General features: G+C 31.3%; 1 protein-coding gene and 2 long non-coding RNA genes across 3 annotated transcripts; all 3 read left to right on the plus strand.

Moving 5' to 3' along the window:
- The first annotated feature begins 4,505 nt into the window (after positions 1-4,505).
- Positions 4,506-5,285, plus strand: LOC127726597 (uncharacterized). Its single transcript, XR_007993604.1, has 2 exons — positions 4,506-5,010; positions 5,172-5,285. It is a non-coding gene; the product is annotated as an uncharacterized LOC127726597 (long non-coding RNA).
- Positions 5,286-15,342: 10,057 nt separating this feature from the next.
- Positions 15,343-18,910, plus strand: LOC127726596 (uncharacterized). Its single transcript, XR_007993603.1, has 3 exons — positions 15,343-15,397; positions 16,837-16,978; positions 18,873-18,910. It is a non-coding gene; the product is annotated as an uncharacterized LOC127726596 (long non-coding RNA).
- Positions 18,911-18,923: 13 nt separating this feature from the next.
- Positions 18,924-22,821, plus strand: LOC127726781 (uncharacterized). The gene is made up of 4 exons (XM_052234235.1): positions 18,924-18,940; positions 19,221-19,337; positions 20,642-20,902; positions 22,771-22,821. The coding sequence occupies exons 2-4, from the start codon at positions 19,221-19,223 to the stop codon at positions 22,819-22,821; spliced, it is 429 nt and encodes a 142-aa protein (XP_052090195.1). The 5' UTR covers positions 18,924-18,940.
- The last annotated feature ends 534 nt before the right edge of the window (positions 22,822-23,355 follow it).

The following is a 23,355-nucleotide window of genomic DNA, read 5'->3' on the forward strand; positions in this document are numbered from 1 at the left end:
AAGACCAAATGTCGTTGATGTATACACCTAATAACATCATGACTTTCAATGTGCAGCCTTAGCTTGCGTCGCATAGCAAGCTATATAGAAGCTGTACAGGACCATGAAATAACTGGTGTAAAACCATTCAAAATAGAAAGATAACGGCAAGATTTATAAACAATATAACAGACGAAAAACTAATACGAACAAGTTGATGCACTCTGGGGAAACTGAAAAAATAATAAAAATATTCCTCTCGATACTATCTTTTGATTGTAAGAAGCTTCTGTCCAAGTTTGGTACAAATTTAGGATAGTTTATGAATCTAATAAATGTAAATAAAAACTTTAACTGCAGACTGTATGTAATGTTAACTGGAAGAAAAACAAAGACCGCGCATTTATAAGTAATATACGCAAAAACAAACTTTAACCACAGAGCATGCAGAGTGAATGTAATGTTAACTGGAAGAAAAACTAAGTCCATTTATAAGTAAAATACAGAAAAACAGGTCCAAAATTTTAACAAAATTTCCTTCTAGATACTAGCTTTTGATCATAAACAAGCTTCTGTGCAAGTTAAGTACAAATGCAGGATATTTTAAGAAAGTTATTAAAATTTTTAAAAATTTAACCACAGACATGACAGAGTGAATGTTATGTTTACTGGCAGAAAAACTAAGTCCATTTATAAGTAAAATACGAAAAAACAGGAATTTTTTTTTTTCAAATTTACTTACATGACTTATGAATACCAAATGACTACCAACTTATGATCATAAACAAGCTTCTGTCCAAGTTTGGTAGAAATCCAGGATAGTTAAAGAAAGTTATAAAAAATTTCAAAAACTTTAACCACAGAGTGAATATTTGTGGACACCAACGACAACGGAATGTAGTCCGCTATGTCTCGCTTTTTCGACAAAAGTCGGAGGCTCGACAAAAATGTTGACAATAATAAAATTTGATAATCTATGCTCAAAATAGATATAAGAAGATGAGGTATGAGTGCTAATGAGACAACTCTCTATCCAAGCCAAAATTTGCAAAAAGAAAACCATTATAATACATGATTATAAGTCTTCAACACGTAGCCTTGGCTCACACCAAACAGAAGCTATAAAGAGCTATAGAGACACAATAGAAAGGAACTAACTTATGATTTATAAATATACATAACTATATAAGTATATGCAATCTTTTTTATTTGTAAATCTTCAATGCTGAGAAGTTATACATATCTGTTTAAATCTGTTAACCTATAGGTTTAGTGACATATATCTTATTTAATTGTTAACTTATTAAACCACTTTTGCAATTCATGTTCAATGAAAGAAATCATTGCCTTTGTCATTTTTGAAATGTGTTACTAAGCACAATTTATTAAATAAAAGCACAATTTTGGGATTTTAAGGGAATGTAGAACTGAATGCCATAGGACAAAAAGTCCCACTTAACCTTTTTTTTTATAAATTAATAGCGGTGGAGTCCTTCAAATGAAATATTTATCATTTGCAATAAGAAAAGATAAATAAAGGAAAACAAAACCATTTTCTTTTTAAATCTATATTTTTTGTTCAGTTAAACCGGAAAAATATAAATTTGAAACATTATATTATACATGAATATGTTATTTCATTAAATGTTTAAAAAATGAATAAGGATATATCAGAAAATATAAAAATTCTTAATTTTTCTAAATTTGAGAGTAGCTGACATCAGAGACATATAATAAATGTTCCTGCTACCAACAAAGTCATGGTGCCAGGTAACTGGTCATCAAATAACAATTATAATAGGAAATTAACAGTATTGCATCAATCAAAATTATGGTCCCATTTAATATTGTATTTTACATAATCAAAACAATGATCTATAATAACATAAAGTACCAAAAATGTCTGTGGTAATACCATGTTTTCAGTAAATGCATAAAGTAAGGACAGCACAAAAATAAAAAATATTTAGGATACAATAAAAAGAATGCATCAATCTGCATTTATTTTTTCTACTGATGTAACAGTAATATTTTCTGTTTGCTTATCGGTCAATAATGTTATTTCTACCTTAAATAAATTTAAGCCTTAATTACAGTAAGACAATATTTTTCTTTGATGCTGATATTTTTAATTGGGAGGGGGTTGACAGGGTCATAAAATGCTCATTGATGTTTACTTAATTAGTGGACCAGGTAAATCAGGTCATAAAAAATAAGAAAGAGGCAGCTCCCTAAAAATTTTCCCACACTTCCTAATGCCATAACTGACCGTGTATTACCTGAAGGAAATACCTTCAGACAATTTTTCATAACTCTTACCTGTAATAGATCATATTATAATCTGTTGAAATTCTGTTTGATATTTTTAAATTCCTAAACACAATTATAAAATTGAAAGGCATTTTTAATATCTTATATTTTTCCAAGTTTTTTTTGTTGAAAAATTGATACATTATATATCCTTTAAAGAGATGTAGCAATTCATATTTTTTTTTATTTAGAAATGATATTTCACTTATCATTTGTATCATTTAAAGAAACAAAGAAAAAAATAGCACTCCTTTTTGGGGATGTCATTTCCTTACCTTATAAAACTAGAAGATTTCTACCTATTAAACTGAATAAATTAACCTGTATAAGCTCAATTATGTAAATAGAAGAAGATATGGTATGATTTTAAATGGCTTATTTATACTATTAAACTGAAAGATATAACAGTTCTTAGTTTGCCAATCATGATTGATTGATTGTTGGTTGCCTAATGTCCAGTGGCAAATATTTCATGCATGTTCAGGACGAGAACAAGTTAACAATAAATACAATAGGTAGGTCTTGTAATAATAGATCTAGGCCATTGGGGATGATGGTCGGGGAAATTTGGACTGCCACTAGGAAATAAGGGTATATTGGATAGGGACACAAATTTTGCCTTGCAACAGACCACCTATGGACCCCTCAAAGAGTTGTTGCAAGGGTTTTTTAACTGTACAGTCCAAACCTTTATTTATGTTATGTATATATAATCACGACGATGGAAGTTTTTAATGACCTTGACTGGCTATACAGCCCTTGCACTATGGGTATATAATCACAAAATACAACATATATTTAAATATTAAGAATGAACACGAATGCGGTCACTTCCATTTTAGCCAAAAACTGTTTTAAAATTAGCAAAATTGCTCAAATTGTGAAGATTTCAGTAATATTGCCTGAATTTATGAGGCTATTACATAGAATGTAGGGAAAAAAGTCACAGGAAAATAAGACACAATATATATTTTGTATGAAATAGTTATTATGGTCTACACATACATGTATTTATAGGAGAAAAATTCCCAATATATATTTTTTTAAGAAAATGGTCATATGCGGTACGTCTAAACACTGCTAAGGAGTCCTTAGTGCACTAAGGACGTATATTATGCCACTAAGGACTAGAAGGGGTGCTGTTACATGTAATTTCTTTCATATTATGGTAGATATTGATATTTAATACATATATTTAAAATTTAACAGAAAAATAATAACAAATAAACGAGTAATTAAGCTTTGTTCAGACACGTGCCTGTTTTTCTTTGATATGCCGAAAATCAGTGAACCGATTGACACGTGCCATATAACATAACAACTGATTAAACAATCATAATCTTTTTATTCTAAGTAATTAACAATTGTATCGAAAAGCATTAATACTTGATATTTTATAATTAAATATGTTGTTCTTATTTACAATGATTAAAAGGACACGTAATTTTGCTTTTGTTTTATTTCTTTCCCGACAAAGTTATTTGCCATAGGTGCACGACTTTGATGTGCGCCAACTAATAAGTTGGAGTGTGGTCAGCTTGTTAAATGTTTATGTAAGAGATACTAAGACAAAAGGAATAGATATATTTATAAGTGTTTTGTTTTTATCTTAATTCCGACAAAGATGCGTGTAATTACAAATGGTTTCGCTAAAAAAATATGAGTAAATTCTGAAAAAAAACTATAAAATCTGGTGTTTGCTTTTCAACTTTTTATTACTGCTTCATACCATGGAAGTATTATATAATAATAAATTTTGAAAATGAATCATAGCAAACGCAAGAGATATAAACTATGTCCAAACTGTTCATGTTTTAAATACGTCTGTTTACATGTAGCTTTACCAGAACTAGTTAAAACGCTCCACGAACTAGTCAAGCTGGAGTTTGTCGACTTGAGACGAGCTTCGTACAGCCAAGGAAATTATCTGCTGTTTGGATATTTCAAGCGCCACCAATTATTATATCAATGCTGGCTTACAAAAACATCTGATCAAAAAGATTGCCTTTTTCAAAACTTATGAAAGACAGTGACAAGTCTAATTTGACTTCTGTAAAAGCAAAAACAGTGACAAGTGCCCTGTGTGACTTTACCATACCATTGCCTCAGAGACTTGCCAAGAAACCATGTCAAACAAAAAGACCAAGCTTATGGTTGCCCGAACACAGTCTCGATTTTGAATATTTGTATGTCTGATGTTGCTATGAATGTAAATAATAAACAGCTGCGCCATGAGCGCATGATACGCCCATCGCCTTGTGTGTGAATTTTTATGCAATAAGCATAAATAGTTTCTGACATACGGCGTGACATGCGAAAACCCCCCCTTTTTTTTTTACAAAAAACTCAATATCTATAAAATAAAATTTTGAATCAAAACCAAAAAGTATACAGATCTTTAGATTAATATAACTAAGAAGTGTGTAAAATTTTAAGCAATAATCATAAATCGTTTTTGAGATACGGCGCGACATGTGAAAACACCCCTTTTAAAAAAAAAAAATCAATATCTCAAAAATAAAATTTTGAATCAAAACCAAAAAGTATACAGATCTTTAGATTAATATAACTAAGAAGTGTGTAAAATTTTAAGCAATAATCATAAATCATTTTTGAGATATGGCGCGACATGTGAAAAATCCCTCCCCCTTTTTTTACAAAATACTCAATAACTCAAAAATAAAATTTTGAATCATCACCAAAAAGTATACAGATCTTAAGGTTAATATAACTAAGAAGTGTGTAAAGTTTTAAGCAATAATCATTAACTGTTTTTGAGATACGGCGCGACATGTGAAAAACCCCTCCCCCTTTTTAACAAAATACTCAATAACTCAAAAATAAAATTTTGAATCATCAATAAAAAGTATACAGATCTTAAGATTAATATAACTAAGAAGTGTGTAAAGTTTTAAGCAATAATCATAAATTGTTTTTGACATGTGAAAAAAAACACACACCTGTTTTAGTTACTAAGTCCCGTAACTCAAAAAGTTTTAATCTTATTTTCACCAAAAAGTATACAGATCGTTTGACCATCATAAGAAACAACTATGTTAAGTTTCATGAAATTTGGATAAGTCATTCTAGAGTTACGGTGCGACATGTTTACGCCGGACAGACAGACGGACAGACAGACGGACAGACGGACAGACAGACGGACGGACGGACGCCGGACATTTGTATAACATAATACGTCCCGTCAAAAATTTGACGGGCGTATAAAAACTGTATAATATATATAATATAAATGGGAATGTGAATTAATTAAAATATATATTTCAGTCATTAATTAATATGAACATCAAATTAAAACCCGGCATTAGATATATTGCTTTGGTGACAAATTTATTATTTACAAGAAATAATTACAAAATACACTTGAGAAAATACTTCTTCATTCTGAAAAAAAAAACATGAATAAAATTTCAACAATTCATTTATTAGTATCCAACTTTATCAATCTTGTCGATTAAAACAACAGATAGCAGGATTCCCGTGTAATCAGTTATCATGGTTATGTAATTTGACACGTGTTTAACGGTTCATTGAATTTCGGCATATCAAAGAAAAACAGGCACGTGTCCAAACAATGTTAAATAACTCATTTATTTGTGAATATTTGTCTATAAAATTTGAAATTTATGCATTAAATATCAATATCTACCATAACATGAAAAGAAATTACATGTAACAGCACCCCATCTAGTCCTTAGTGGCATATTATAAGTCCTTAGTGCACTAAGGACTCCTTAGCAGTGTTTAGACGCACCCGGTCATATGGCCGCTTATATATTATATAAATAAATATATTTTTGGAAAAAAATTCTTAATATATATTTTGTATGGAATTAACATATTTTAATTCAGTTTTATAGTCTGTAGCTTAGGAAATTTAGATAAAAATCACAAAGCATTTAAATGAAACGTGTACATGCTGATGTACTAGTACTGATACATGTTTTGTTGTAATTATTTTTGTTTTATATCTCTTATGAAGGAGATGCGAGTTAAACAGCAAAGATTTTATTTAATTTGTGTCAAAGTTAGAAATTCAGTATATGGCTCGACCACATGTTATTTTGATTTTAGAAGATAAGAATCCTTCAATTTAGTGTTAAACAAACAACTCATTGCCACTAATAATAGTTTAGTATTTAAAACAATTATTGATAAGGACTGTTGATATTGATTAGCGGCTTCTTGTGGCACATTTCCCTTTTTGTAGACCTTTCACTTACTGTATTGGTAGGAAGCCATACCAATGAAATACAACTGGTCTCTTTTTTTAAATAAAAGGTTTAAGGAAACAATTAAGCTTACCCTGTTTGTTAACAGTCTGTTTTGAAAATAAAAAGAACATATTCTTTTACACTTTCATTAGTTTATATATTATGTCACATGCAATGAGTTAAATTATGACTTTTTTCTATGCATTCAAAAACTGAAGTTCATTTATTTATTGCATACATGTAAATAGTGACTTTTTCATGTGCATTCCAACATATTTCTGATAAATAATTTTACTCAAACATATATTGTGACTTTTTTCCTAGGGATTTTGTGACTTTTTTTTCTGTTAACCATTTCATAATGCATGTGCAATTATTGTCAGAAACAGCCCATATTTCACGTATTTATGGAACAGTATTCTACAGTACTTTCATGACTTTCCCATAAAGAACTAAAAGTTTACATTTAAAAAAAATGTAAAAAAGGCTACAGCGAAGGCATCAAAACGAAAAAAATAAATTAGCCTAGGAAGACGTCATAATTATTTGGACTAGGATTTCCCCAGATCACTTACTAAAAAGGGAGACAATTCAGAAGCATTAACAAATTACCCTTTCTGTTTCAAGGTCGACTTCTTTTGACTATTAAAATTAAGAAACTATTAGTATTACTGTAGTATAATATGGAATTTTATCATTTTTACTTACATTGTTACATGATTATTCAACATGATCAAACAGCGCATCACTTTCACCGCCAATCTAGAAGTTTAAAAAACCTTTCCCTACAGGATTTCTAGCACGAGCTAAAACAAATTCCGAAACCCGCTCGTTAAGCACTCGTACTGAGGACTCTGCCTAAGCAGAGTACCAGTCTTCATACACACTTATAACAAATTAAATGCGGAATAGGCGCATTCCGTACATTAATTTTATTTGAACAATTACCTAATCGTTTTTATTTTATTCATCATTCTCAAGTAGACTGGCAAATTTTCTACAAAATAGTGTACTAGTCCCCCGACTAGTCTATAGTATTAATTCAATGACAATGTACGTTTTTAGAAATCAATCGGCATGTTTTAATTTCTACAGTATTTTCCTGAGCACTTGCAAACGATTTTCTACAATTTCTTAAATCTTAAAAAAATATATTATACTCGGGGATTTGAATAGTACTATATCCACGATGCGATGTTTGTCTACCCTTTCTTTGTAGCTTCCAATACCTAAGATAATGAAAGGGCAGGTACTTTGTGCATTTCTATACTCGGCGTTTCGAGCTGAAAAAGATCATTTTTCTTGGTACAATTGCATGTCTCGTTTCAAGCTTTGAATTACCTCACAAGAAATTTAAGATATATATGATTTTAAGCTCTAACCAAAAACGGACTACGCTTATTTAGAGAATATATGATAAAATAATAAGTATATAACTTATAAAAGGATTTGTATGGCGGGGAAAAGAAGCATGCATATGGGTCTGACCTGAAAAAAAATAAATGATCTAAAATACTTCAAAGATGCAAACATAATGATCAAGTAATCTTTTATATTTACACCGCTCTGAACATAAATGAATTATAACAAAACTAAGATACAGTAACCATAATCATAACTATAAAAAAAAAGAAAGAAAGACGTTCAAACTTTCATTGAGAGTGAGTATGCATTAAATGAAATATGTTCTATGCGCATTCAGGCCCTCAAAAGTCATGCACAAGTAACATTAAAAAGTCATAAGAATTGAGATCAAGGATTGAAATGAAATGGTTGTGAAAGTGAATTGTCAATTTATATAGTAAACTTATTTCTTTTATTCAAGTATATCTAACTGTCAATATACAAGTCTAAATTGAAAACAACCATTGCCAAGAATCTGTCCGGTTTAAGGGAGATAACCCAATTTGAAAACAATTATTTGTATCGACAAGGACGATAACCCGTTCTCGCTCCATATGGGGTCACTTGCCAATTTGACATTTGCGATAAGACGCACAATTAAGGGGTTAAACACCCGCTGGTCTGTAAAGATAACTTCAGTGAAAACCAATACCAGATGTTATCGATAAAATAATTTTGAATCATGTTTTCTGTATTTTGGTGTAGTTTGTAAAATTAATCGAAGGCCGGAGTTCCTATTCGATCTTTGTTGAAACCTGGGACTACTGAATTAGTGTATTAGTCCCAGTTAAAACATTGAAACGGCATGAGATGTTTTACCCAAATTGGTAAATGAAAAATGCATATAAATAAAAATAGATATTCTTATTCAAAATGAATTGAGCATCAAACTGACTGAAATGTAATTGAAATTTTAGTTCAACTATTTCACATATAATTGGCCGAAAAGCCGTTGTCTTACGGGTTTTTTTTATATATATATATAGAACGGGTACCTCGAGAATTCGAAATGTCTGTCATTTTATTTAATTTTAAACATCCATTGACAGTTCATAATTATTGAATTTAACAGTATACATTGAGTGAGGATAACAGCACAATTCCTCGAGTTAAATGAACTGTTGTTGGTTAATGTCTGTCATATTTGTTTTTCATAAATTGTTTTGTTATAAATTGGGTCGTTAGTTTTCTCAATTGAATAGTTTCATATTTTTCATGTTGGGGCCTTTTATAGCCGACTATACGGTATGCATTTTTCTCATTGTTGAAGGCCGTACGGTTGCCTAAAATTGATTACGTCCTCTTCATTTGAACTTTGGTGGATAGTTGTCTTATTGGCAATCATACCACATCTCTTTATTTTTATATGTATGTTGGATGTGTACTGGTAGATAATTTATCTTCAGATCGGTACTTTAGATCTTTTGTCTTCTGTAGATATTTTTTTTTTTAAGTTTCGTGCCCATCTGACAAGGAAACATTTTAATACTAATTTCAACAGTTTGGTCTTGTGTTGTGCTTTTATACCACTGCCCCATGTTCAGTGGGATTGAGATAGATTTGAGCACTCACAAGCATGTTTAGCCCAGCCGCATGCCACGGTTTATAGTTCTGTTTTAAGTCAGGAACAAATTACTTGTGATTATGTGGTTGTCGTTTCTTGCTGTCGGAAATATTTATTTTCTTGTTGTTATTGTTTTGCATAAACTAGTTTGTTGGGTTTTTTTTCCCCGTTTTAATTGTTTCGACAATTAACATGAGATCTGTCAAAACATGTTAACCCCGCCGCATTTTTGCGCCTGTCCCAAGTCAGGAACCTCTAGCCTTTGTGCGTGTTTTTTTTTAATTTTGGTTTATTTATATGTTTCGGAGTTTGGTGTGGCGTTCTTTTCGCCGAACTAGTATACATTATTGTGTAGGGGACAGCCGAAGCCCGCCTGCGGGTGCGGGATATTCTCGCGCTGCGTTGAGGACCCATTGGTGGCTTTAGGCTGTTTTCTGCTCTTTGGTCGGGTTGTTGTCTCTTTTAACACATTTCCCGTTTCCATTCTCAATTCTATCCTACAAAGCTTACTATACGATATGGGTTTAGCTCATTGATAGAGGCCGTATAGTAACTTATAGTTGCTTTCAACCACGTCCTTTGGTCTATGGTGACAAGTTGTCTCATTGCCAATTTTACCACATGGTCTTATTTTGTAAATTATTGTATTTACTTCAAAGTTAAACCAGAGCATATATATATGGCTCTGGTTAAACCATTATTTATGAAGGAACGGGGGGTTTAAAGCTTTTCATACATTATGATAGCCAATTTATTCAGTTAAAGCTTACAGAACCCTCTATTATCTTGTGAATTTTGAGGGTGGAGGGTAGGTCATCTCGTGGATATTTACCTAATATATCACATTATATAAACATCTACGACGCAAACAATAGAGGTTAAACAAGAAACAGAAAACACACAAGCTTCCAGCATCGTTTCCACCATATATCCACAGGTATATACCCTGAAGCTGACATGTTAATTGTCATACATGTACAAGTACCTATTCAAAGCTAACAATCTTTACCGTTTTGTGAAGAAATTATTGATTTTTTATTTAATATTGTTTCGATTCAATGAATTTTGATTGAGATGAAAAGCTAGTGATAAAAAATTGACAAAGGGAATTTAATAAAAAGCAGTTTTTAGTTGTTTTTTTTTTTTATTTTATACACTTTTCGTTTTGATTATTTTTGTCATCAACAAGTTTCTTTTTGACGGCGAATATACAATTAAAGTAATGAATGAATTTCAAAACTATATAACGGGTCTTGAAAGGTGCAAACTTTCCAATTTATTGTGCGCACATATTATTATTCGTGTATTTTATTTCAAGAAATTAAATAACAGAAACTCGGTTTGATGTAAAATATATTATTAGATTTCATCTTGCCGTATCAAGTGGTCGAATTCGTGAAATATTCCAAATGTGTTTTTTTTATGCACTCTTTAAAGTGCGACGAAATGGAATTGATCTCCTATATGATTGTGTATTCAAATCGTGTTAAAATTGCCTCAAACAATGATTATCTAGGGATTGTCAAGAAAACGAGCCAGTTGTCTGATTGACAATCATACAACATCTTCTTCTTTTTTTAAAAAAAATAAATGTGAATAGAAACCATTTAATGCCATTGAAAAAAAATATGATTGTGTATTGATAAAACATCCAGATGAACAAGCATTTATTTAAAATAATGCGGTTTAGATTTTGATTGCATTCTAATGATATATTTATTAATTTTCGGTTATAACCACGTGAAAACAGAAACAAAAAATAACTTAAAATCTAATCATCTTCAACAAGAATTTGGATAGTGAGTTATACAAATCCTTGTCTTTAATTATAAAAAAACGTTAATTATAATTATATGGTGTTTTGCTATTCCTTCAACCCTAAATCAAGTTTATACAAAATGTCGTTTACACTATATTACATGACTCTGGGAATATATTATATCTCAGCATGACTGTATAAACACGATTGTATAACAATTTGTTATCTGTTTACACACACGATGTGTCCTGTTGTCAAATAGAAATTGATAGAAAAAAAAAAATCGCCTACTTTTAAATCAAATTTGGAGCAAGAAGAAAATAACCAATTTGAAAATAAACTACACCACGTTAAGCTTTAACTTTTCATCTTTTTCTTGGTCGCAGCAGCTAAGGTATATCATAAGTAAAAGTATTTTATTTATTTTTTCAAAGCTGACCACTCTTCCGAATAATGACATTTTCCTGTAATAATAACGACAAAAGTAAGCCATTTGACATCACTGTAAAAAATCCAAATTTGTTGCAAGAAGTTCAAACTTTATTTTAAAATAATCTATATCATTAAAAAGAAGACACATTAAGGATTCTGGGGATCGCAGCAGCTAAGAAACCCACCGAGAAGAAACTTGAATATCGTCTTGTAAAGATTTTTTTCCATATAACTTCTATATAACGATTTTATCCATGAAGGGTATCTGAATTCACGCATGCGCAATATTGACCGGACTGATTCTTGACAATGGTTTATATTCCTGAATCAAGGCGTCACAAACTCATTACTGGCAGATTGCATTTTATAGTTTATATGCAGAAAAACGATTAATATGAGTTGAATTAAACAGAATTATTATTATTAAAAGGCGGGGTGGAAAAATTTAGAGAAAAATTAAGAATATTCGGGGGGGGGGGGGGGGGGGGGGATACTACAATTTTTTAAAATAATGATTTTGTGATTGGCATAAAATCAGTCCAATCGTTTAATTTGATAAGGGAACAAATTGAGTGAGCCAATAAGGATAAAGGAATAATCCAATTTAAACCAATCAAATCTTAGATGGGAGGGGCCTATTTTTCAAAAGTTTTACCTTTATTAATTAACGTATTGAGTCAATCATTAAATTTTTAAAAAGCTGCAAACGTTACAATTAATATTTCGAAAACAGTCAGAATGGATATTCCTCCGTCATCTTGATGGTTATCGGTTGTTGATGGCGTTCTGCATTTCAGTGGTTCCGATTTACCGGGCGTGTACATTCCAGTGCAATCCGTTGAGAAGAGTAAAGATGACAACCATGTAAACATCATAACTGAAGATGAAACAGTGAGTATTTTTTTTAATAATTTTATGACAAGTGTAGACACTGCTAGGACAGAAAGTCACAGTTTACAATCATTATTTATATATATATAAATGGATTTACCGTTTCGATTCCTAACATCACTGAAGAGACATTAATTGTCGAAATCCGGATATGGTGTACAAATGTTTGCACCTCATATTTGCGGTATACCATCTTTTCCGCAAGTTTATTGTTTTCTGTTTGGTATTTAATTAATAATTAAGATCCATTTTTACATCTGGTGATACGTTTATTTTGCAATCGCCAATGGCAGTCAGCAGGGTTTAAGAACATAAGTTAATTGTTCGACCTGTTAGTCAAATGCGTTTTGTTAAAATATACTTTTTCACTTTTTTGGTCTTTTGGAAAATGTTGTTTGTGTTGTATTTAGACCCCACTACCAAGAAATTTGTTTTCCATGCACACGTATAAAAATTGCGGTTTTTATCCTACGCAATCATAGGTTTGAACGTTGTTTTCAATTTAGACTTGTTTATATTTTTTCGTTTGGGCTTGTATTATATTTCCCTTGGGGTTTATATGATCCGTTCATCCTATTTCGACTCTTCAAAATTCAAGAGTCTATTCTTAATTGAGGTAAATTATAATGGCCTTCCAAATACCGTTTCGATTCCTAACATCACTGAAGAGACATGTATATATCTTTTTTCAGTATTTTATTAAGCAAAAAGATTAAAGTAAAGAAGGGATGTCCATGAATATTTAAAAAAAATGGTGGTTTCTGTATATATTCTGTTTCGTTCAACTTTATGTATATAGGTTTTGGTTATTTGTAATGCATGTTTTATTTGCATGATTTTTGGTTACTGTTGTTTGAACTTTAATGACCTTAATTGCTTATTTTTTCATTCGAGTTTGATTAGTGATAGTTTTCCCTTCTATTGTTTCTATTTTTCTCATCATTACACAGTAGCTTTTGTAATGGCTTCGTTGTTTTTTTTTCTAAAGTTTTTGACGAAAAAAACATCTATAATAGCTAACTGTATAGCGTAAAACAACAAACTTGTTGATTATTTAATTGATAAAAGTTATTGAGTAATTAATGAAAAGAAAAATAATCAAAACATCAGTTATAGAATGTTGAGAAAACTTTCAAAAAAAAAACTTACGTATTCTTACTGCTTGATGATTTTTATGATGTATGAATGATAAAATCCAACCATTTTTTTTTAAATAATTAAAAATAGAAATATAAAAAATTAGATGTGGTATAATTGCCAATACGACAACTCTCCACAAGAGACCAAATGACACAGAAATTAATAACTATAGGTCACCGTACAGTCTTCAACAATGAGCGGCAAAGCCCATACCGCATAGTCAGCTATAAAAGGCCCCGAAATGACAAATGTAAAACAATTCAAACGTGAAAACTAACGACCTAATTTATGTACAAAAAATCAACGAAAAACAAATATGTAACACGTCAACAAACGACAACCACTGAATTACAGGCTCCTGACTTGGGACAGGCACATACAAACAGAATGTGGCGGGGTTAAACATGTTAGCGGGATCCCAACCCTCCCCTAAACTGGGACGTACAGTGGTGATTAATTTTTACATTTTTAGAATTATTTATATATATTATTTCAAATATTATTAGATGCAGAATTGATTTTAAATTGGTGTCTATTTCACCAAATGTCACCAGAGGCCGATTTGACTTATACCCAAAATAAAATATTGATCATTTGTAATATGAAATAAACTAAAGGATAATAGAACTATTTTTGAACAGATTCACAAAAAAAAAACAAAAAGTGAATTTCAAACATTATATTATGTTGCAATTAATGTTTAATTATTTTTAATGATTTAATAATTGTAGCATAAAAAGAATGCTATCTATTAAAAATTGGAAAATAAATTAGTTAATAAGATATCGATCTCTAATTTGCATAATCATTTTGCAAAAACAAAGAAATATGACAGTAGGCTAGCTTTGTTTTGTTAGAATGAGTTAAATGGCTTCACAGGAAGGGTTGATGGTCATTGCTCATTAAACAACAATAGGAAACGAATTACATGTTAAGCTTTATTAATAAATAAACAAAGCCGGATCATCTATCCCTTAAACTTCAATTAAAACATATGGCTTCCAATGAATTGGCAGGAAAATGGGATGTCTTCATAAAAAAAAACCCAGCAAAAAACAATCAATTTCAAATTGAAATAATGCATACTTTTGTACAAATCACCAAGATGAATAATAGTACTGTAAATAGATCATCCAGTTTCATTAAAATATAAGATACTACATGTGTAGGTCACCCGCCCGCCCGACGGTACGGCTTTTTGTACAATGAATAAAACCAATATCGTAAGATACGCTATTTATAAAGGCAAAATAGAATATATGTTTTTTTTTTGCGGGCAAAATAGCCACTGCCTAAAATAGACCGACTTAACACATTACAAGACAATTTAGTATAAGACCTGTTGTTAAGTCAAGCATTCCTCGAATGGTCGATTATAGAGGACACTGGTTATATCGAGGACAATAAAAATATGAAAAACCCCTATTTTCGGCAATATAAAAATTATACACAATAAAAGTTTTTTTTTCTCTACACATGCCTGTGAATTTGATTATTGTTCAATCCATTCAATTTGTTTAATAGATTCTTCTAGTGTTATACCTAGTACATACTAAATACATTTTTGTGTCATCTATTAAAAATAAACCGGATTTTCCATGTTTACTGTCATAGTTTTTGTTCTCGTTGGATTTGACCATTTCCGTAAAGTTGTCAGAGCAATCTAATATTACAATTTTAAAATTGGTAATAAGAATTGACTAAGCAATACTATCATACTGACATAAAAGAGGGGCGAAAGATACCAGGGGACATTCAAACTCATATATCTAAAATTAACTGACAACGCCACGGCCGAAAAAGAAAAAGACAAACAATACACAAGTCAACGGTGGTCACTAACCGGTAGAAGTAGAAGTAGAAACAAGTCACAACGCAAGTTACAACATAGAAAACGAAAGACTAAGCAACACGAACAGTACCCTAAGTCGTTTTCTATGATTGATGCACAGGGAGTGATGCACTTTATTTGGCTATGACTTTCATTTGCTATAAAAGTTAGACTGTTATGTAGAGTAGAATATAATATCTTTTATTTCCATAGACATAGATAGATAAGAGGTACAGTCAAGGGGCAAAGTCGATGAACATATATGACTATGAAACTACAATAAAAAATACAACAAAGAAAAAATTCAAAATAGTATGCTAAAGATAAACATTGTGTATTGCTAAAGTGCCACAGTGCTACATGTTAAATCAATGCAGGTGTCTCAATTAGTCCAAATAATTATGACGTCTGGCAAGGCTATTTTAAATTTTTTCTGGTCGTCGGAAGGCGAATTAAAATAGCCTTGCCAGACGTCATAATTATTTGGACTAGTGTTTTAATAAGCTCCAAACCATAGCTCTTGGGTCCTTATGGTATTTTTAGACTATTTGCGATGGTCCCCAAATAGTCAAAAAATATCATTAGGACCTATACTAAGAGCTACAGTTCTGTAGCTATTGTTTTTCTAAGAAAAACTTCAGAAACGGCAAGTTGTTTCAAAATAGTATTAGACTGTTAGACTCGGACTGTCTTTCAAAGACTGACAAAGATGTATAGCTAGTAATATACATACATCCTTAATTGGTCCCTTGCTGTTGCCCAAACTAATGTTAATTTTCATCTCGCGCAAAAGTGACTAAAGCCCTCAAAATCCTAGCTTAAACCCTGTTCACAGTTTAGTAACTATGTTAATTTATTAACCATGTCTTTGGAGTAAAAAATTTTACATTCTTCAAATTACAAAAATAATTGTCCTATGAAAATTATATGTAAAAAGTCCTAATTGGAAGTATTGTCTTTGACTTAAATGTCCGTCTGATGTCCAAACAATATTAGGATGCCCTTATTTTTGTTAATAATAACCCAAACAGAATAATCATAAGCGAGGATGACAAATGCCACTATGCATGGTACCTATAGGACTCAAAGGCACAAAGGCATGATGATTAATTTATTATGGAAGGTAGAGAAGCGACACAAAAAATGAGGTCTTCTCATTTAACATGTTTAATAGTATAGATATAAAAAAAACATCAATGTTAATGCTGTTGTTTTTTCATCATTTTTGTTTTATGTAAAATTATACTAAAACTTTTTAGAGAAGAATTTTATTCTAATTTTGATTTTATTTTAGTTTAAGGTACACATATCCAAGTTCCAAGTCAAAGACATAAGATTCAAGCATCTACAAGATGTATCATCAAGACGGAAATTTTGTGACAGATTGGAAAAACTGCTTCCCCAGCTGTGTTCCTTGAGTGAAAGTTTAAATTCAGGTACTGCTCTTTATGTTTAGTTGTTAAATTATTGAACCAATTATTTTTGTTTTAAATATAGAGATCACAGGTAGAACATTCAGTGGCGGATCCAGAAATTTTCATAAGTGGGGGCCCACTGACTGCCTAAGAGGGGGCCTGCTCCGCTCATGCTTCAGTGATTCCCTATATAATCAACCAAGTTTTTCCTAGAAAAGGAGAGGGGGGGGGGGGGGCCCTAAATCTGCCTCTGACATTAATGTGCAAGAAAAAATCATTGAAAAATACATGAAAACTCAGTAAAACAAAGCGCAAAGGGATACTCACTGACTTGTCTTAAGTCAAATGCCAAAATTTTATGTAGTACATTCTATTTAGTGCTACAAGTAAAATGTATGTATTAGTCAATAATTTAATATTTTATGGTCATTGCCACATCATACAAATAATTATTAGTTAACAGTTACCATATTGGTTGAATGATGTCATGCTTCCTACACTGTATGTATATACATTTAATGTAATATGATGTGGTATAATAACTGATGAGAAAAGTATATAAAATTTAAGACCAAATGATATGGTCAAGTTTGACAAACACTAATTTTGATCATTAAGAAGCTTGATATTTCCTTAACAATACAATGTGATTAAATCGTTAAGCTGATTTTACAGAGTTATCTCCCTGTAGTGTTTGGTTCCACCTTAAAGTGTAAGGGTTGGACATTTTTGATGCCATATTCTCCCCATTAATTGTCTATTATAAAATGATTAGATGGATCCAAAGCAATGTGGAAATATATATTTGATGTGGGATTTGTCAGTAAAAATTGGAAATGGAAAAATTCTACCTCGCAAAGTCAGTCACGGAAATAGAGGTTACAACTAGCATCTAAAGAATGCATTACGAATTTGTGATTTGCACCCCAGATGTATCTGATCATACATACTAATATAATTGATGTTTTACTTAATTCAGATATCAATAAAAAATGAATCTACAAAAACATTTATTGAGAATTTTCTAGTGATGACTTTTGTACAAATCTTTCGTCAAAGCCATATGGTTCACCAGAAGCATCTTCCTCTGATTTTATTGAGAAAAATCATCACTGCCTGGTTCTGTCATAGTCAAGTTCAATGATTTTATGGACATACAAAAGTAATATGGCATCTAAGCATTTAAAAAATTATGCCTTTTTTTTATACATTTAATGCTAATTATTTTGTTGGAAATTTTGTTTTTCTAATAGCAAAAAAGTTAGGAAGATTATTGTCTTCAACCCCGGTACGGCCAGAATGTTTTGAAGGAAAAAATCAGGGCCAGCATTTTTTTCTCTGTTATTAATGGGCTGGGGCGTGTGGGGTTAAACATGTTGTTGTAGGTAAATATTATAGCTGTGGAACTTTTTTTGTCATGTGAGTGTAATAGAGTATTGCCATCTGTTGGATGGAATTGTGAAATAGGAGGCAATGAGTCCTTGCACCATCCTTTGTCGCTTTGAATGCGTCATGCTTGTCATCCTCAGCCTTAGCAATGTGGTTACTGTAATTTGAATTTTAAAATGACTGAGAGACGTTTTTTGACGTTCTGGTAGCGAATATCGTTGACTTTGACATAATCAATAATATTTAACACTTATAAGAGCGAATAATATCTTTATAAGTAACGAATTGTCTACACGGGAAATGGCAAAGTCAACTAAATGTGGTCTGATTAATCATTTTACCATCTTAATAAAAAAAAAGTGCAAGTAAAGGGGACATACACCCTCTACGCCCTCTCTGTAACCGCCACTGGTAGAACAGTAATTATATAACAGTTGTCTATTATAAAATGATTAGATGGATCCAAAGCTATGTAAACATATATGTGAATAGTTTTGACAAATTTCTGTAACATTTTTTCTTTCAGATACTACAGCCGACCAATTATCTTTGAGTGTTGCATCAAAACAAAGATGTTTTCAAGAAGAAGTGCAGGTATTTACTATATATGTTTTCAGCCTTGTATCACCTTCATTGGTGATCTGTTGTGGAGTTGTTTAAAGCTTAAAGTTATGTGCTAAGCAATGGTCAATAACCATTTATCTTATCAGAAGAACAAATGAAATAAAACAGTAATTTGACTTGAAATAAAAAAATAAAGTGAAATAGCTAAGTCACATCAATTAAAATGTAAGCGGCATAATGATCATTGTATTAAAATATCTTTATTCTGATTACTGATAGGCAGGATAAATATAATTTTTACTCTTTGTAGATGATGCGCAACCTCCATCCTGATAATAATGACCCTGACAAGTTGGGTGAATTCTTAGATTCATCAAACAGAGTGTGGCGCCAAGCATGTGTGACTTTATTTGGATGTATTGACAGGGTATGTATAAATATAAATGATTTTATGATTGATCATTTCATACATGTAGGGAAAGCTTTACAAAAATGTGAAAATATGGAAAAAAAGCTTAAAATAAATGAGACAATATGAAAAAAGATGATGTGGCATGATTGCCAATAAGACTACTCCATACCTAACAAGCCAAATGTATTTTATGTAAGAAACTATAGGTTATTGTAATACTTTTAATGCAGAAGAGGTCCACAATGACCATTCACAAGTAGGAAACCTACAATGGACTATGAGCATAATATACATATACAACCTCTTAATCTTAAACAAATATGAAAAAACAGTAACCTAAACAACCAATTACCGGTAATAACAAACTCCTGATTTGGTACATTCACATACATATATATTTTCACCAACTGATCCATGCGCAAATAGATTGGATTTTGATTGTTGCTATTTTTAGACATTTTCGTCTAAACATCAGCCCAACAATGTTAGAACTGTAAATTTGCTTTTGTTAATTTTTTTGTTCATCCCTCGCCAGGATTAGAACTCATGGCTACAAATCGGTTTGCACTGTGCCCGACGCGCTAGACCACTTGACCACTTGACCAAATTTAGTTTCAATTTTATAGTGAGATAAACAAATGACATAGGCATATAATTTATTTCTCTAATTTTCACCACTTAAGTTCAAATAGGGCTTTTGTAAGTTCTAAGAAAAAGGCTTGTAGTGAAGTTTCAAACTGATGTGTTTTACAAAACTATTCTTACTCATTCTCATTTTCAATTCATAAAAGTAATAGGTTGTCAATTCATAGATTTTTTAGACCAAGTCAAAACAAAATTGAAATAAGCATACTGTATTCAACCTACCGGTAGTAAATGCCCCTGAGGCGTTGCATATTCTAGAATTGGGCATTTAACTTAAATATTTAAATAATGAGTTTGTAGGACTTGCTTGAAACTCTGGCCTATGAAAAATTACTGAGAATTCTTATCACAACCCTTTTTAAGCATTTGTTTGTCGTTTTCTTCACCGTCCACTTTAAGACCATAAATATAAACGGTGACCAGAATGATTCTTTCACAAAATAAACTTGATTATGTTATTTGTTAAAGCTGCATGGAATATACGATCTAATATAGTCTCATAACTTTATATGTCATTGTATTATACTATTGTTCTCTGCTGTCTATTCATGTTTTATATTATGTAATATATGTTGTTAATTTTGCCATAGCATGTCTATAAAGATTCATTCAATTAACAGAGGTTGTGAGGTATTATAACCAGTGGCTTATAATCATCTTTTATTTCTTTACAGGCAACATTTGGTGGAAGATACAGAGAACAAATATACTGTGCCTGTTTACCAGGTTGTTGCTATGAGGAGCTCATCAACATCTTTCAGAATTTCAGAGATGGCTTGATACTTTCCACCAAACAGTACAAAGAGATACCAGCTGGTCTATTCAGGTTCTTTGTTGGTTGCAGAGATGAACCAAGAGTCCATCGTCTCCTTGGAAGACTTTCGACAGGTGTAATTACTATGGAGCAATTTAGATTTGCTTCAAAGGAATTTAAGGTAATTTGTTTTTGTCGAGCCTGCGACTTTTGTCGCAGAAAGCTCGACATAGGGATAGTGATCCGGCGGCGGCGGCGGCGGCGTTAGCTAACTTCTTAAAAGCTTTATATTTTAGAAGGTGGAAGGTCTGGATGCTTCATACTTTGTATATGGATGCCTCATGTTACGAAGTTTCCGTCAGTCACATGTCCAATATCCTTGACCTCATTTTCATGGTTCAGTGACTACTTGAAAAAAAAGTTAAGATTTTTTGTAATGTTAGATTCTCTCTTATTATAAGTAATAGGATAACTATATTTGGTATGTGCGTACCTTGCAAGGTCCTCATGCCCGTCAGACAGTTTTCACTTGACCTCGACCTCATTTCATGGATCAGTGAACAAGGTTAAGTTTTGGTGGTCAAGTCCATATCTCAGATACTATAAGCAATAGGTCTAGTATATTCGGTGTATGGAAGGACTGTAAGGTGTACATGTCCAACTGGCAGGTGTCATCTGACCTTGACCTCATTTTCATGGTTCAGTGGTTATAGTTAAGTTTTTGTGTTTTGGTCTGTTTTTCTTATACTATATGCAATAGTTCAACTATATTTGGTGTATGGAAATATTTTATGATCTATTTGGCAGTCACACAGGTTTTATTTGACCTTGACCTCATTTTCAAGGTTCATTGCTCAGTGTTAAGTTTTTGTGTTTTGGTCTGTTTTTCTTAAACTATAAGCAATAGGTCAACTCTATTTGTTGTATGGAAGAATTGTTAGCTGTACATGCCTGCCTATCATGGTTCATCTGACCTTGACCTCATTTTCATGGTTCATTGGTCAATGTTTAGTTTACTTGGTTAATGTTAAGTTTATGTGACAGTTGTAATAAAGCTTTATATTTAGGACTATCAACATAATATCGATGATTAGTAAAGAAGGCGAGACATTTCAGCGTGTGCACTCTTGTCTTACTTTTACCCCCTTTCTTGTTGTCAAAAGATTCATTTAGGAATTATAGCTTTCAAATTATACCTTAATAGAATAGGCATTTTATTCTTTTTAAATTAATTTCAGGGTTAAAGCTTTAACAAACTTAGGATTTTTACAAATTAAAAAGAAATCAGATATTGTATTACTACTTAATATATTGAAAGAAGTGGTATGTCATGTATGTTATTTGTTTTGATAAGCATTAGGTGGATTCAACATACATCAGACTGTAGGAATAATTTTTTCAATATAAAGTATTGTGTGTTGTATACTGCAATGAGTAAGAAAGCCAATAATACCAAAACATAAAAACATACAAAAATCATTATAGTCCTCAACAAAGAATTACAGTACTATTTATATTAATAAATGTAGAGCTTAAAACTTGTGTGCTTCTAGAAGAGAATGATTTAAAAGTGACCTGCAAAAAGTCGTCAATATGAAGAACACTAAACTTTTAATGTATAATATTGTATATGTATATTAGATTAATTACAATGATATAGAAAAATATTTGTTTATGCACAGGTGGCATGTATTTTGATTGATTAAAAAAAGACTTCAAAGATAAATATCATGATTATCATAAGAAAATATGCGAGCCCGTTTGTGGGACTTATTATTGTATACTGTTGTCCATCCGTCTGTCCGTCGTCAACATGTCAGACATTAAAAAACGCTTATCAATTTGAATAAAACTTTGGTGATTTGTTTATCTCTATTGACATAAGCTCCCTTTCAATTTTCATGAATTTCTGAGTTGACATTGAGAAGTGATTGAACTTTATTCTTTGAAAACGCGAAGGGCGTATCATGCGCTCATGGCGCAGCTGTTTATTCTAACACAGCATGATTTGAAATTAAGACATAGCTACAATGAATCTTTCTGTTTTAGGAAAATCAACAGAAGGATGAAGATTTAAAGGAAAGACTCCATTTGAAATAAGCTGTCTTATCAATGAGTAAAAAATATTGTAAATAATTCAAAATCCAAAATATATGGTTAAACATCAAAGAAATATTGCTAAGTTGTTATGCATAATAATCTAAAAGTATACATTTATTGGTTTCTTGAGATTTATATTTTTTGTGAAAATTGGCTAATTGATTCTGGAAAGGTAGAAAATTGCAAAATTTTATCTGTAAACTCAAACACTCAAAAAGATATTAACATAAACAATCAGTTAACTTTTTAAAATTTTACAGACAGAAAACAGAAGACTGAGAGCTGAAAATGACCAATTGAAAAAAGAAAATGCAAGACTTCAAAGGCAGAAAAGACATCAGGTACTTTAATATAATACATTTTTAAATTAAAAAATAATATTCAAGAATATGAACAAGAGCATGAAACCACAGGGATCTGAAAAGAAAAGGCAAATCTGAGGACAATTTTCAGTCAGTAGTTTGAAACTTATTTTTTGTAGTATTTTTATCCTTGTCTGTCCATACTTACGTTGGTATGTCCCGAAGTTGGTTT

This window comes from Mytilus californianus, unplaced genomic scaffold (assembly GCF_021869535.1).
Source record: "Mytilus californianus isolate M0D057914Y unplaced genomic scaffold, xbMytCali1.0.p SCAF_18, whole genome shotgun sequence".
NCBI classification, from domain to species: Eukaryota; Metazoa; Mollusca; class Bivalvia; order Mytilida; family Mytilidae; genus Mytilus; species Mytilus californianus.